We start from the raw sequence: 15,906 nt of genomic DNA, 5'->3' as shown, positions 1-15,906 counted from the left end.
TTCATGTTCTGGAGATGTAGATGCCACTGGTTCTTCACGTTCTGCAGATGTAGATGCCACTGGTTCTTCACGTTCTGTAGATGTAGATGCCACTGGTTCTTCACGTTCTGTAGATGTAGATGCCACTGGTTCTTCACGTTCTACAGATGTAGATGCCACTGGTTCTTCACGTTCTGTAGATGTAGATGCCACTGGTTCTTCACGTTCTACAGATGTAGATGCCACTGGTTCTTCACGTTCTGTAGATGTAGATGCCACTGGTTCTTCACGTTCTGTAGATGTAGATGCCACTGGTTCTTCACATTCTGCAGATGTAGATGCCACCACCACCATGTAATTACGCGGCAGTTGAACTTCCGACTCTCGGTCTGAACAGGCAACTGGACATACGGACAGGATTGTCCGTATCTCTGAAAGTTCGTAGATCGAATGTTCGTAAGTAGACTAGTTACAGTTCATGAGACAAAGAATGAAGTCATGACCTGGCATTTGTAATTGTGACAATCGTCAAATCTTCGAGGGGGAGACCCTGCTTACTGTCTAGGTTTACCCATTGTCAAAGTCTAACTGTGCAGTTTCCCATGGTGCATTCATTGAGTGAGTTGAACGTGAGTGAATTGTTAAGTGGTGGCCAGTGAATGGAGAATTTTTTCCCAGCACACTAACACATGCTATGTTGATGTATTCTTTGGAAACAAAATTATTTTGACGGACTGATTTGTATAACATTTTACAATGCTGGCTTTATTGGCCTGCTATTTGTACCCTATATGATGGGTTGCCATGGTATTGTGGGTTTTCTCCAGGAAACAATAGCCCCGAAGCATGGTTGCGAATGGTTGTGGTTTTGGACCCAGTGACTTAAACACGATCGTCCCTTGGTTGTGCCATCGGACAGTTGTGGGCATTTAAATTCACTCTGTGAAGTTGCCAGATGTCTCAGGAGGTCAGCGCCGAGTTGGTATCGCTGAAATCCAGAATTCGAACCCAGGCTATAGCCCGAGTTGACTGCCTTAGCCCAGTCCACTGCACACACAAACAAACCCATGACATAAAAATGATTTTTTCATGCGAAATTTGGTTAAATCTCTGCTGTCGAGTAGCAATGGTGAACCGCCAATGATCCCAAAGGGGCCGTCCATAAATGATGTCACGCGATTTTAGACGATTTTGACCCCCTCGTCACACGGCGTCACAAAAAGTCAGACCCCCCCCCCTCAAATATGACGTTACAAAGCTCTGCCCCCCCCCCAAAAAAAATATATAAAACATGCTTCAAATCACTTTAAACTATTAGCATTGTAGTGCGTTATTTAATATGGCGCTGCACTCTGATGTTGTAGGAGAAAACATTTATTAAAAAAGTCTATTTAATTAAGTAGAACGTGTTGTCTATATTTATTTAAAGTTGCGCATTTTGATGTGACGTCACATTTCTCAACCCCCCCCCGCCCCGTCACAAATCGTCACAAATGTCTGACCCCCCCCCCCCCACCAGGTGCGTGACGTCATTTATGGACGGCCCCAAAGGTTAGGGTTAGGGGGAGGCTTGCGAGCTCCTCGGCTCGGTCGAGTCATGGCGAGTGACGTTACGAGCGACCCACCCTGGCAGGAACCGACAACAGCGCCCAGTCGAGGGTGGGTCGAGCCAGGTGGGAGTGCAAACTCCATCCCAGGGTGCTCAACTTCCTGCAGCCACGGTCCGGTTCCCCCGACGTCGTCCTCTTTTTCTTCACGTCGGCCGAAAACCCACCACCAGCTACTGAGGTTCACGCGACGCACCACACCACGCATCACGCCCGCCCCCCAGTGAAGAACTGACAGTCAACCGACTCCTTCACGGTGCCATGGGTCGAGGGCAATCGCCTCCCCCACCCCCCGTGAACCCTGATAACCCAAGGTCATCGCCAAATTCAAGGGGGGACTGCTGTGCGAAACTTGTTTGACAATTTCTGACATCTGCACGACTGGCCTCTCCTCACCGATGTGCACGGTGGGGCTACGGCCGGTGCGAAGGAAGTTCAACGTAACGTACAAACAGGAGTGGTTCTGGTCTCCGTATTAACGTCTATCATACGGTACCTACAATAGTGCTGTTTGTTACTGGACGCCCGCTGTTCTGGACCTTTGGGGCCTGTGCTCAACAACCGCGATTAAAGAAAACAAACGCCGGGGTGGTCAATAATTTCCATTTATTTCGTTTTTAGTCAAATGTACAAGCCACGGTGTGGTGGATTCACGGGGTCCTAAATACATTAAAATCATAGCCGGTTCTAATTTAATTTGGCGCACGGGTCACTGCAAAAGCGCCAAACATTTCAGTGGTCTGGGCTGTCCGGTTCACGTGGCAATGTCACGTGGCTTCGGGAACCAGGCACAGTCCACCACATTTGCAAATGTCCTTCTCCCACTTGCACCTGAAACTGGCTCACACGTGGAACCTCGTGGACCATCCACCAGGCACGGGGCATCAAATATTCACATTGGCATCGCCTGCAATTTAGATACAGGGACATTTTTTTTTATTAAGCCACTTCAGAATACATTTTCAAGACGTGAAATGTAAGCCTCGGAGACACTATCTTGGTCTAAGGCATCCTACCTGAAGCAATGCACACGATCCTTGAATGTTTCCATGTATGTATTTCACTTTCACGCCCTAGTTAGTGTAACATGCACATCCACGTATAAACGTCCGCGGCGCGCTGGCATTACTGTACACATTTGTAAGTGGAAAAAGAATGACGTCCTGCTATATATTTAACAAAAGTATGAAAACATTTCCATTTTGTGGGAGGTTTTAGTTTTTTTTTTACATATACTTACAAAGCGGTGGTTGAAATGAGCCAACATATGACGGTAACACCACGCCGGCGCTTCTCATTGGAGCACAACGTGGATACCACCGAAACGGAACTCTTCAGAACTGGGGTCCTACTTCTACACCACGATGTTTCACCGCAGAGGGAAAGCGCCGGAGAACATGGCCAAGCAGGACAAATACGTTTCACACGGTGGGGACTTGCATACAGGGCGCTTCAAAAAAATGTTAACACTTTTTTTTTTACGGCATTTTCGTTTTTCATGGATAAAGAACGTGATAACAAATGTAACGTTAATAGCTTCAAAAAGTCAAAGGCTCCCACTTTCTCGTGGTGTTGTTGCAAATTCTCTGAAGTGTTAACGTTCTTTTGAAGCACCCTCTATTTGTATATTGTCAACTCCACGACAGAGGTTTTTGGGGTTAGGTTTTTAGGGTTAGATCGCATGAATATTGTGTCGTTAAGCCCGCCACCACCCGACACAGCCAATTAGTAAGGTTTTTCACTTGGATAAAACATGGCAATTCGTTACAAGTACAGCACACCGGTGTGTTGGGAGAGTAAACCCACAACATTTACAATTCGAGTACGACGCTTCACCAGTAATAACCACTAGCATCATCAGGCAACAGCCAGAGTTGCGGTCGCGAAAGCCTACGTGTTAAAACCGATTTTGACCACTGCTAAAAAAAAAAAAAATCCAAAACGACATATATAGAATGGTGCTGCTCATCGAACATGAAAGTTTTGGCAATGGAAATACGGCGACAAAACAAAAAAATGACAAATCTAACCGTGGCTCAACGTCGAAACATTCCACGCGAAACATCAAGTCGACATCGCTTGGCTGGCTAGGAACTGGTTCCCCCCCCCCAACTTTCAGGTGTGTGTGTGTGTGTGTCTTTTTTTGCGCGATTCGACACAGCGCGTCAATTCGGCGGCTGTCGCCGTCGGCCCTGCGTGTGGAGAGTCGCGTCAGAGAAAGCATCGAAGAGCGCGGCCGTCGCATTTTGACGCGCGCAAAAAAGTGAGGCGTGAAACAAACTAACAAAAAATGCGTTCGCGCCGTCTTATGTACACCTCTGCAACGCACGCAATAAAAACGCAGTTTGACTTACAGTGTCTCACACATTGATGTAAATTTATACAATGCATTTAAAAATATTTTTAGGGGTTTTTTTTTCTCCACCACCCCCCCCCCCCCCAACTCTTCCCATCATCAAGCATGATTTGTCAGTACATTCTCGTGCGGACTGCGTCGGGTCTGCGTGTTGAGAAGAGCAGAGTGCACGCGTTTAAGAGGTTCGTTTTTTCCATAAATATCAAGACCGTCCCTGAAGGGTGGAATTGACATTTCAGGAATTTGCTCCCCTTTGAACGACGTCCACAAAGGGGCAATTCCTCTAATAGCATCTCAATTCCATCGAAGATGATCCACAAACGGTGCACAGAGGGAACCCGTGACTGGCAGACTGCCCCAATTCCGAGCTCAACATCCTCGGCATCCGTTACCAGCAGTCGAGTCTCCCGCCCCCCACAAACCCACGGGAATGTGCAGAAAATATGAAGGTGAAATTGCACAGCTGGACAAAGGCCTCCCCCCCATCCCCCACCCCCCCCCCTTGCCACGTCGCTTGTGGAGGCCTCGATGCCATACTTCACCGGCACCGGCTCGGGATAACAGGGAGCGCAGATATTGGAAAATAGTACAGTACAATGGATTTTTCCTCACCAATCTCGACCAGCGGCGTAGCCACGCGAGAGCCTGCACCCGCATTCATGCCGTGGTCGCCCGTCCAAGCACTATTGACGCTGCTTAACTTCTGAAATATTAAAAGATCGGTCTCATGTCAGTTGATTTGGTCGAAGAGGTGAAAAATAGTTACACCATCATTTACCGACTGCTAGTAGCTCATGAAGAGGCTTGCACGTCCTCATTTAACGTAGATATAGAACAAATCGTTCATGATGTCGTGATATCTCGTACTTTTAATTTCCCACGTCGATGGGAAATTAAAAGAACGAGGACGGTGGTGCACGTTCCCACGCGGTGACATCACAAGCAGCCACTCTCAAGAGCCGTTGAGCGGCCTCTCCAACCCAAAATGCCACAAAAAACTTTACTCCAGCAGCATTGCTGAAGGCGTTAATGGGCCAGAGCTCTTTATCTGGAAAGATCCGATTGGCCTGCCGCGTGGCACAAAACATCACGTGCCGATTAACGTGCCCAAACTTTTTACGTCGGATCACCAAGTGAGCAACTCGATACGCAAGTTCGCATCCCGTTGGTACAAATCTAGGCCGTTGTGTCCCAGGTTGCCCAACACGAGATTGAGATTAAAAAAAATTAAGTACGGTGCTGTAGCCCTGCAGTGACGTTTAAAGTGACACCCACTAGAGAAGCTACGGCCATGATGATGAAATGATTTTTCTCTCGTTAGCAAAGCCACAAATTGATGTAAAGACAGCTTGAGACAGTCTGAGAAAACACCAACAAGAGCTAATTGCTTTTTTGTTTGCGATGCGTCCTCCTTTAAGTATTCATTTTTTTCAAAAGAGTTTTCAAATTTAACAAACGTAGCTCATCTCAGCAACTCGCATCTGGTCCCACGTTAACTCAGGACAGTGTCGGGCATGTCAATTCCTCAAGGCCTTTTTGTTGTTACAAACTGAACGCAAAGAATGTCACTCTCTTTCCCACGCGGCCGTGGAAAGTGAACTTTATAAAATAGCAAAAAATGAAGTCCATTTTGTTTGTATTCTCTTAGCTGTCATGTTATAGATGTTTAATTATCCACATTGCAAAAGAGTATTTGCAAGCACCGTAGCACGAAAGGCCTGGAGCAATCATGAGGGGCTCCCAATCGACACAGCAAAGAGAAAGACGCCCCGTATAGCCTTAACATAATGTTGGGGCAAGTGCTGTTCACGAACACCTATTAAGGCCGGAACGGCACACGAGGGGGTGGGTGGCCAACACCATGCACGGCCGCCTTTGTCTCCCTAGTGGCGATGTTTTACACACCGCACCAGGTACTCATTTCAGGCCGAGTCGATCTAGGGGAAAGCCCACAACCGGTTCAGGATAGTCCTGCACTCGTGTTGGCCGTGAGCGGGAATCGAATCCGGGTTGCTGGATTCGCAGCGCAGCGCGCTAACCGCTACACTACCGCTCCTCCTCCTCCAACACACACACACACATGCTCCACAGATTGCGCAATAACGCTGGCAGCGGCTAACACTACCGACGCCACCGGCATCGCCTGCCACCGCAGCGCCATCAGCGCCCCTTGTGCGTGGAGCATTGTCTTGGGACTATTGTAGACACAATGGACCACACCACAGGTACAATTAATAGGCCTAACCTGTACTGGTGTAAGCACATTGGACACATTTGGCAAGTCAGGATTATATATCGGTGGAAAGCCCGGGATGTACAGGTGCCAAACCCAGTCGAGTGGGGGGCAAGTTCAATGCTTTAAACGACATCACACCCAGTGCAGACTGGTAGCTGTATACGTCTGAGTAAGGCCTGTCAGCAGAGGTTGTATACCACGTCCCGATAGATGGCAAGTCTAGTCTGTGCAAGTGGCAAGCCCAATTTATACTTGCAGTCAGCTCAGTTTGTAAAGACAAACCCACAAAGACAGGTATTGAAAAGTGTTGGTAAGTTTAATGCATGCAACGGAGGCAACAGCAGTCTGTACAGGCGGCAAGCCCAATGTACACTGGTGGTGGACAAGCCCGGTGTGAATGGTAAACCCATCTTTACAGGTGGCAAGCCCAGTGTGCGAGTGCGCTGAGCGTGCTACGGGAAGGAGGGAGGGAGGGAGGGAGGGAGGGAGGGAGGGAGGGAGGGAGGGAGGGAGGGAGGGAGGGAGGGAGGGAGGGAGGGAGGGAGGGAGGGAGGGAGGGAGGGAGGGAGGGAGGGAGGGAGGGAGGGAGGGAGGGAGGGAGGGGAGGGGCGTAGCGGCACTATCGCACTTTCTTCTGCTGCCGCACGCGGTAAATGTCATGGGCGGGCGGGGTGGTAGAAGTCATCGCCCGTTTAGCGTTCACGGACGACGCCGAAGAGACGGAGGACGAGGACGCCGCTCCGCCCACCCTCGCCTTGTCGTCCTCCTCGTCCGAGTCGTCCGCCGCCGAGCGCTTCACCGCCCCCGACCTGCGCACGGGGTCGTGACCCCGGTGGGCGCCGCCGTCGGCGCTGCCGTTGTTCCCCTCGGCCGCCGACGCCGTGGCCGCGGCCGCCTCGGCCGCCGCGTGGCTCAGGGAGATGAGCTCGACCGCCTTTCCCACCGCTTGGTGTTGGGAAATCGTGAGGGGCGGGGAGGTGGGGGGAGAGAAGGGGGCATGTCGCACGGCTGAGCACCCGTCATTCAGCTTAACAGAGAAACTTCACAGAATATTTGCAGTCGGGCACACAAATATTATAGGGGAGCCACGGTGGCGAGATGTTAACTACCTCGCCTGGTATGCAGGAGGTCGTGGGTTCGATCTCTCTCCCTGTGGTGGTCGCGTGGATTTTTATCCTGGTTCTCCAGTTTTTTTCCCCTCCACATTAAGAATCGACGTGCGTTTCCAGTACTTTTGCTGCTATAAATTTCCAAATGACGTATAAACCGCTTCGTTGAGCCACCATTTGTGGCCAGGTCACTTCTGAAAAAGAGCTCCGTAACTCACTGGGGCCTTACCTGGTAAAATAAACAATTTAAATAGTCTAAGTTTTTTTAGAATGGCACCGCAAGCGAAATGTCATTCTCGAGAGACGTTTCGGAGTTCAGCTCCGTCCTGTCTGGAAGAGGCGGTGGGGGTAAGAGATTTACAACCGGTAAACAAAGTACATTGCGCCGAGGATCCTCCGATGTCAAAGGAGTTGCTGGCGGTTTAATAAAGCGTGAATTCTGAAAACTCGCTCAGGTATATTTTATTTTGGTTGCGGTGTCATGTAGCCTGAATAAAAAAATAATGTTTGGATTCGTTAATGTATGTACGTACGTTGAACCTCTTTCGCACCGTACGTAGCCAACCGTGCTGATCGGAGGCGTGGGGAAAGGACAACAAACTAAACACAAAAAGCAGTTCTAGATTATTTAAAAGTGCATAGCTCCCAGTGGCTTGCTAATATCGGAAGAGCGTTCCAGACGGCCGCAGAAGCGCATCTGAAAGTGCGCGATGCGGTGGCCGGCTTTTGTTCGATGGCTTAGCCAAAAACCGCTGCTGTGTGGACGACCGGAGTTCGCGTGATGACGGTGTACAGTGAGGGAAAAAAGTATTTGATCCCCTGCTGATTTTGTACGTTTATCAGCCTCTGCAAAACATGACTTAGTACTTGGTGGCAAAACCATTGTTGGCAATCACAGAGGTCAGACGTTTCTTGTAGTTGGCCACCAGGTTTGCACACATCTCAGGAGAGATTTTGTCCCACTCCTCTTTGCAGATCTTCTCCAAGTCATTAAGGTTTCGAGGCTGACGTTTGGCAACTCGAACCTTCAGCTCCCTCCACAGATTTTCTATGGGATTAAGGTCTGGAGACTGGCTAGGCCACTCCAGGACCTTAATGTGATTCTTCTTGAGCCACTCCTTTGTTGCCTTGGCCGTGTGTTTTGGGTCATTGTCATGCTGGAATACCCATCCACGACCCATTTTCAATGCCCTGGCTGAGGGAAGGAGGTTCTCACCCAAGCATTGACAGTACATGGCCCCGTCCATCGTCCCTTTGATGCGGTGAAGTTGTCCTGTCCCCTTAGCAGAAAAACACCCCCAAAGCATGTTTCCACCTGCATATTTAACGGTGGGGATGGTGTTCTTGGGGTCATAGGCAGCATTCCTCCTCTTCCAAACACGGCGAGTTGAGTTGATGCCAAAGAGCTCCATTTTGGTCTCATCTGACCACAACACTTTCACCCAGTTGTCCTCTAAATCATTCAGATGTTCATTGGCAAACTGCAGATGGGCATGTATATGTGCTTTCTTGAGCAGGGGGACCTTGCGGGCGCTGCAGGATTTCAGTCCTTCACGGCGTAGTGTGTTACCAATTGTTGTATTGGTGACTATGATCCCAGCTGCCTTGAGATCATTGACAAGATCCTCCCGTGTAGTTCTGGGCTGATTCCTCACCCTTCTCATGATCATTGCAACTCCACGAGGTGAGATCTTGCATGCAGCCCCAGGTCGAGGGAGATTGACAGTTCTTTTGTGTTTCTTCCATTTGCGAATAATCGCACCAACTGTTGTCACCTTCTCACCAAGCTGCTTGGCAATGGTCTTGTAGCCCATTCCAGCTTTGTGTAGGTCTACAATCTTGTCCCTGACATCCTTGGAGAGCTCTTTGGTCTTGGCCATGGTGAAGAGTTTGGAATCTGATTGATTGCTTCTGTGGACAGGTGTCTTTTATACAGGTAACAAACTGAGATTAGGAGCACTCCCTTTAAGAGTGTGCTCCTAATCTCAGCTCGTTACCTGTATAAAAGACACCTGGGAGCCAGAAATCTTTCTGATTGAGAGGGGGTCAAATACTTATTTCTCTCATTAAAATGCAAATCAATTTATAACATTTTTGACATGCGTTTTTCTGGATTTTTTTTGTTGTTATTCTGTCTCTCACTGTTCAAATAAACCTACCATTAAAATTATAGACTGATCATTTTTTTGTCAGTGAGCAAACGTACAAATTCAGCAGGGGATCAAATACTTTTTTCCCTCATAGTATGTTCCTTGACGAGATCAGCAAGGCATTGCGGTTCATTTGTGGCAAGCACTGTGTGTAATAATGCAATGTATGGATGGGTGTGGAGGCGCTTATGCATTTTCACTTCACGCAAACGCATCCCAACGTGCTCCCGCCATACATACTCTCCGGGAGCTTGAATTCCCTGAAGAGGTCGATCAGCTTGTCCACGTGCACGAACGGGCCCTGGAAACAAGCAAAGACGCACGCAGGGGGTCGAGTCAATGATCGTCCCTCTTGGCCAGGTAAGTTGTAAAAAGCCTGAAGAAAATAATAACCGCACTTTTAATAAAACAACCCCATACTACAAAACATGCGTTTAAGAGTTTTTGGCTGCTGATGTAAATTTCCGTGTGATGATAAGCCACTTCGTCGAGCTGTCCATTTGTGGTACCCAGGTCGCTTCTGAAAAATAGCTACTATATAGCTAAGTGAGCCATACCTAGTAAAATAAAAAAAATAGTTTTAGTTTGAAATGCAGCTATTAGGCTGGGGCACAATAAGAAATCACAAATGCATCAATGCTACAAATGTCCAGGTGTCTGGCTTAGCCATCCTTAAGCAGACAAACAAAACACCATCTCTCAAAGAATCTGAATCTTGATTTATCCTGGAGAAATCTGATGAGCTATGATGCTCTTTTTCACGGATGTTCTCCTGTCGCCATAACTACACCACCACTTTTAATAACAACTCCACTCTTTATTATCTCAACCACTATCATCTTAAGTACAACGCTATAATTGTTGTAAAGCGCCTTGGAATAAGGCGCTCCTGTATAGATCAAGTAGAGGTCCTTCCGCATAGCAGTGACGTAAGCGAACACTTGCACAATCATGTACGTATGTGGAATGTACAATATGCTGAACTTCTTTCGCACCATACGTCGCCAACCAATGGATAATCGGAGGTGCAATTTTGTCTTTACCTCCGCCTCCTCGTAATGAGGGGCGGTATAATCTAAAGCATCTCCTAACGAGGGGCGGTACAATCTAAAGCATCTCCTAACGAGGGGCGGTACAATCTAAAGCGTCTCCTAACGAGGGGCGGTACAATCTAAAGCATCTCCTAACGAGGGGCGGTACAATCTAAAGCATCTCCTAACGAGGGGCGGTACAATCTAAAGCATCTCCTAACGAGGGGCGGTACAATCTAAAGCATCTCTTAATGAGGGGCGGTACAATCTAAAGCATCTCTTAACGAGGGGCGGTACAATCTAAAGCATCTCTTAACGAGGGGCGGTACAATCTAAAGCATCTCCTAAAGAGGGGCGGTACAATCTAAAGCGTCCCCTAATGAGGGGCGGTACAATCTAAAGCATTGAACGAGGGGCGGTACAATCTAAAGCATCTCTTAAATCGGGGCGGTACAATCTAAAGCGTCACCTGGAAGCTTAAGGGGGGCGGACAAAGCTTCATGAGGTGCACGGCGGCGGGAGGCACGGGGAACACTCCTCCCGGAACAGGGTGCAGGCCAGGAGCTGCGGTGGGGAAGCACAGGGAAAGGGAAACCACAATCAGAGAGGGTCGCTACCGCGAGTCTTCGATTCCCACCGGGGGGAAGGACAACAAACTAAACGCAAAAAGCAGTTCTAAAGAAATTAGTTTTAAATCTAGATGATTTAAACTACATCGCTCCAGCGTCTTCAATCCCTGCCATTCAGCCCTCCCAATGCCGCACAGGTGCGTGGGCCCGAAATGCGTTCCGAGTTTACGCAGGTTGTGTGTGTGTACGTATGTTGAGCTTTTTAGCGCTGTACGTAGCCGACCGTGCTAATCGGAAGTGCGTGGAAGAACAACAAACTAAGCACAGCAACGGGCAGTTCTAAATAAAATAATTTTCAATCTAGATTGAAAAATGCATAGCTCCTATTGGCTTCCTAATATCGGAAGGAAGAGTGTTGCAGACGATCGCAGAAGTGCATCTGAAAGCGCGCGATGCAGTAAACCGTCTTTATTCGATGGCTTAGCCAAAAGCCGCTGCTGTGTGGATGACCGGAGTTCGCATGGTGATGGGTTTATGTGCCTTGATGAGATCAGCAAGGCATTGTGGTTCATATTCGGCAAGCACTTTGTGTGCAATGAGTGCGAAAATGTTGGTTTGAATGTTGGTGAAGTTGGTTTTCAGCCATTCTCTTGGTGGCGACCTTTGCTCTACACCCCAATTCATTTACAGCTGTTACAAACGTTATTTGTCATTTGCGCTTACTCATTTTCAGTTTTAAATCTCGTAGGTTTAGATGAAATATAATTACAGATTACAGGTTACTTTAACCATTGCAGGTCATTCAGTTTCAAGTGCCACCATTCATGATTTTACGAGACTAGAATCTCGGTGAGAGTCACGAACGTTTCCTGTGGCAAGAGGAGACCTTTTGATGATACTTGATATTCAAAAACTACCCACAACAGTCTCCACATGTGAATTAACTCTGTGGGTGCTTGAGGTACAATTTACAACTTCACTCTCTGCTGTCCGGATATGGAAATCATTCCCTATCACTGATTCTGGTCTCCAGGCCTTCAAATGCCGAGCGTATGGTACATCTCCTAACTTCACCATACGCCTGCAGTGAACCAACAATTATGCCGATTAGATGTACTAATATCTGATATGGCTGTTGTTCACAATTGCACCCAATATAAAAAATAAAGCAATGCATAGATCACCAGGCGGTTGCACAAAATGGAAATCGTCACACCCTCCCCCCCCCGTACGAAACGACTGCGGACAGAACACGCACCGCCAGGCCACTCGGAGACGCACGCACTCACACGCCCGCGAACACTCACACGGACGCACGCACTCACACGCCCGCGAACACTCACACGGACGCGCGCACTCACACGCCCGCGAACACTCACACGGACGCACGCACTCACATGCCCGCGAACACTCACACGGACGCACGCACTCACACGCCCGCGAACACTCACATGGATGCGCGCACTCACACGGACGCGAACACTCACACGGACGCACGCACTCGCACGCCCGCGAACACTCACGAGCCATGTGTCTTGGCTGAAACGGCGCCATCTGGTGGATGTTTGGCTTGGGGTATTCAGGCCTCCTCGTTACGTCCTCCTCCGAGGAGGTCGGCGCGGCCGACGGGACGGACACAGGGTCTGGCTGGGACGACGTCATCTTAGCGCGCGTTACGTCCTGTACGAGAGAGACAGAGACACGGAGTCAAACCAGGAGGGGAAAAAAAATCACGCTGCAAGGATGACCGGAGTTCGCATGCAGACTGCCTTGCGTGGGGATTTTTTTTGGGGGGGGGGGGGTGGGGGGGGGGGGGGTGGGGGGGGTGGGGGGTAGGGTCACCTTGTATCCCAGAGCCTTGAGCTCGGACGAAGAGCAGGGGTACAGGTCCATGAACTGGTAGCGGTCGACAAGCAGCGCCGTCTCCTTGCCATCGTACTCCTCGCGGAACGCGGTGAAGCGCCGCTTCTCCACCTTGAGGATGCTCGCCAGGTCGCCGATGCTGCTCTCGAAGCTCAGGAAGCGTGCCCAAATCTCGCTGGGGTCACGACGGCGGCGGCGTGGCGCGTCCACGTGGGAGGAGGAACGAGAGAGGGGGGCGGGCGAGAATGCGTAAGCTTCGTCCGGCACTGGTCTCAGGAAAGGCAGCGATTTAAACCGTGAAACTCAACGCGTAGCTTTGCACAGCCGATGGCACGATTCGTGTGTTGATTTCGAGGTTCTTCCACGGAAATGATCTGGGCCAAAATGTACGTTGCGATACCCTCTCCGCCACCCGACAAAGCCAAATGAATTAAATCAACAAGCGTTTAACCGGCCGATGATGCATTTTTCAGCTCACCCGTAAGTTGAAAAAAATTGCGATGATGGCAACGATTTTGGTGAGAGTGATGCCACACTACCTGGATTTTTCAGGCGGTAGGCTCCCAGACGTCAGCACTCGCTCGAACAGCACTCTGGTGTTGTTGTCCTCTGCAGGGGAAAAAATTATCAGTGTCAACACCGGTGTGCGAACTTCCCATTGACAGCGGTCACGGCCGTAATCATCATCGGTCACGGACAAAGTCATCATCGGTCACAGCCATAATAATAACAAAAATGATTCTTTTTTCATATGGCATGTGGCAACATGCCATACAAACTGTTGCTTACATGCCACAATTTACATTTGCAAGGCACAATTCATTCAGGGATCTCAGTGCGCTATTGACAATGTTGGGAAAGATACATTCCGCAAAGTCCAGAGTCCACTGAATCATACATGGGAAGTGTAGGCCAGGCCAAACAGTCAAGTTTTATTTTTGTGCGTCTATAGTCTCAAACTACAAAACTAGTACTCATCAATTCCAGAATGACATTGGGCTGGGATCAGTCAATCCCTCACTCCCATTTTAACTCACTGGCATCGCCTGCTCACGAAGGATTACGTTCATTTGGCAAACAGCAGGATTTGTTTTCGTTTTTGTAACGATTCAAAAATCACGCCGCTAGAATTTTTTGTTTTGTTTTTTTAACAATTCAAAAGTCACGCCACTTTTTCCGCGCCGTCCGTGTCAAAAGACGGGAAATGGTAAAACGCCGACCCCGGCACGGCTGCCCGCTCACCATTGAGATGCGAGAGGTAGTCAATGTACGCGAGGATATACTCGGGCGTGTCGCCATATTTCTTTAATCCCAACTCGAAAATCTTGAACGCGACCGCCTTGTCCTGTAAGCAGCAACAACAACAAACAAATAAACGTCAGGAACTGACTTGACAAAAAAAGTGTGAGTGCACGCATGCCTGTCAACTTAGAATCAGAATAGTTATTTATACTGGAGGAATCCAATGAGCTATAAAGCTAATTTTTCACAGATATCCAGTAGGGGCACGGGGTCAGAGCGTTACAACAACAATACAAAAACACAAAAGAAGTGCAAAGTATATGAAAGGTAAACAAATTACAAAAAAACACGTTTAATGTACAAATGATTTCACTGACATTAGGTTTCATGAATTTTTTGTAAGCTGTTACTATTGCTGTGATTATAATTTTTTAGCAAATGTATTAGTTTTATTTATACTTAATATTTAACTCGTATGCTTTACATGACGTTCATGGTTTTGATGTCTTAATGTATTAATTAATCGATTCCTTGATTTTATATTTTTACATATTTTCACGGCATCTGTAAAAAAAATTGAGACATTTAAGAAGGTTCACTATCATTGGACAATGATGTCGAAGGTATAGGATTATAATTAGGCCTTTCAAATCATTCCCTCCCTCCTCACTAACCGATGAAGTGTCAAACATTTAAGATCGCAATCCACCAACATTCGTGAACATTTGCGTTTGTTCAGTGAGCTGACTCGTTTTTCAAACGAACCAACAACAACAACCCCGTTTTGTTGAAAAACACTGAAAAAGTGGAAAACCCATCATCAAAAACCAGATTATTGATTCTGAAACATCCCAGGAGACCGGCGCCACCCTTTTTTTTTCCCCCAGCATGCCTTGCTGCAGTAGTACTCCATGAGGGCGGCCGCCACATAGACGTGGTGCCGCGTGCGAATGTCCTCGCGCGCCTTCTTGAACACGGTGCGGCCCGCCTTGATGCCTTCCGCGCGCCGCGCAAACTTCATGTACTGGATGTAGACCTAGGGGGGCAAACACCGTCGTGTGTAGCGCCGGGGAAAGAGATGACATGCGACTAAAAAAAACTAAACTTAATTTTATTTTAGCAGGAAAGGCCACCACTGAGCTATACAGTAGCTCTTTATTCAGAAGCGACCTGGCTATTACATAAATGATAGCTCAACGAAGTGGCTTACCACGTGGGCATTTATAGCAGCAGCCAAACACTCTAAACGCGTTGTGATGTTGATTCTAAACGTGGAGGGAAAAACCGGAGGACCCGGAGAAAAATCCACGCGACCACGGCGAGAGAGACACGCAAACTTCAAACATACAGCAGGCGTCAGGGTCTATATCGAGTCCACAACCTCCTGTATACCACGCGAGGTAGTTAACATCTCATTACAGTGGACACCTATGGGCTATCTACCCATGGATCGCGATGATGGTGTATTTTATTGACACGGAAGCAGCGCCGGTCCCAAGCCACCAGGTCGCGTGTTCGTGTGTGAGAATGCATCGGCGACAACTCACCAGCGTGGGGTCGATGTCCTCCACGGCGGCCAGGCGGCTGTAAATGCTGTGCACCTTTTCGTATTTCATGCGGCTCTGAGGGAGAAACAGAGGCGGGTGGGGGAGGTGGGCGCACACACTAGCATCAGGCCACGTAGGGGGCATACCCTTAGCACATTTGGTCTCAGGGTTGGGATCAAACCCACGAACTCCTGTACACCAGGCTAGGTGGTTAACA

At 48.6% G+C, this 15,906-nt stretch overlaps 1 protein-coding gene across 1 annotated transcript in view; it reads right to left on the bottom strand.

Moving 5' to 3' along the window:
- Positions 1 to 6,744: 6,744 nt before the first annotated feature.
- Positions 6,745 to 15,906, bottom strand: part of CSTF3 (cleavage stimulation factor subunit 3) — a 50,874-nt gene continuing 41,712 nt past the window's right edge. Inside the window, exons 13-21 of the mRNA XM_032958026.2 lie at positions 15,690 to 15,764; positions 15,035 to 15,178; positions 14,143 to 14,245; positions 13,440 to 13,509; positions 12,880 to 13,075; positions 12,561 to 12,717; positions 10,938 to 11,032; positions 9,678 to 9,738; positions 6,745 to 7,123 (exon numbers count right to left, since the gene is read on the bottom strand). Of these exons, the coding sequence (XP_032813917.2) occupies positions 6,798 to 7,123; positions 9,678 to 9,738; positions 10,938 to 11,032; positions 12,561 to 12,717; positions 12,880 to 13,075; positions 13,440 to 13,509; positions 14,143 to 14,245; positions 15,035 to 15,178; positions 15,690 to 15,764 (1,227 nt within the window). The 3' untranslated portion in view covers positions 6,745 to 6,797. The remainder of the gene's footprint in view (positions 7,124 to 9,677; positions 9,739 to 10,937; positions 11,033 to 12,560; positions 12,718 to 12,879; positions 13,076 to 13,439; positions 13,510 to 14,142; positions 14,246 to 15,034; positions 15,179 to 15,689; positions 15,765 to 15,906) is intronic.

This window comes from Petromyzon marinus, chromosome 21 (assembly GCF_048934315.1).
Source record: "Petromyzon marinus isolate PM22_M1 ecotype Great Lakes invasive population chromosome 21, UKy_Petmar_22M1.pri1.0, whole genome shotgun sequence".
Taxonomy (NCBI): Eukaryota; Metazoa; Chordata; class Hyperoartia; order Petromyzontiformes; family Petromyzontidae; genus Petromyzon; species Petromyzon marinus.
The sequence above is the reverse complement of the archived record's forward strand: the minus strand, read 5'-3'. Positions and strand labels throughout refer to the sequence as shown.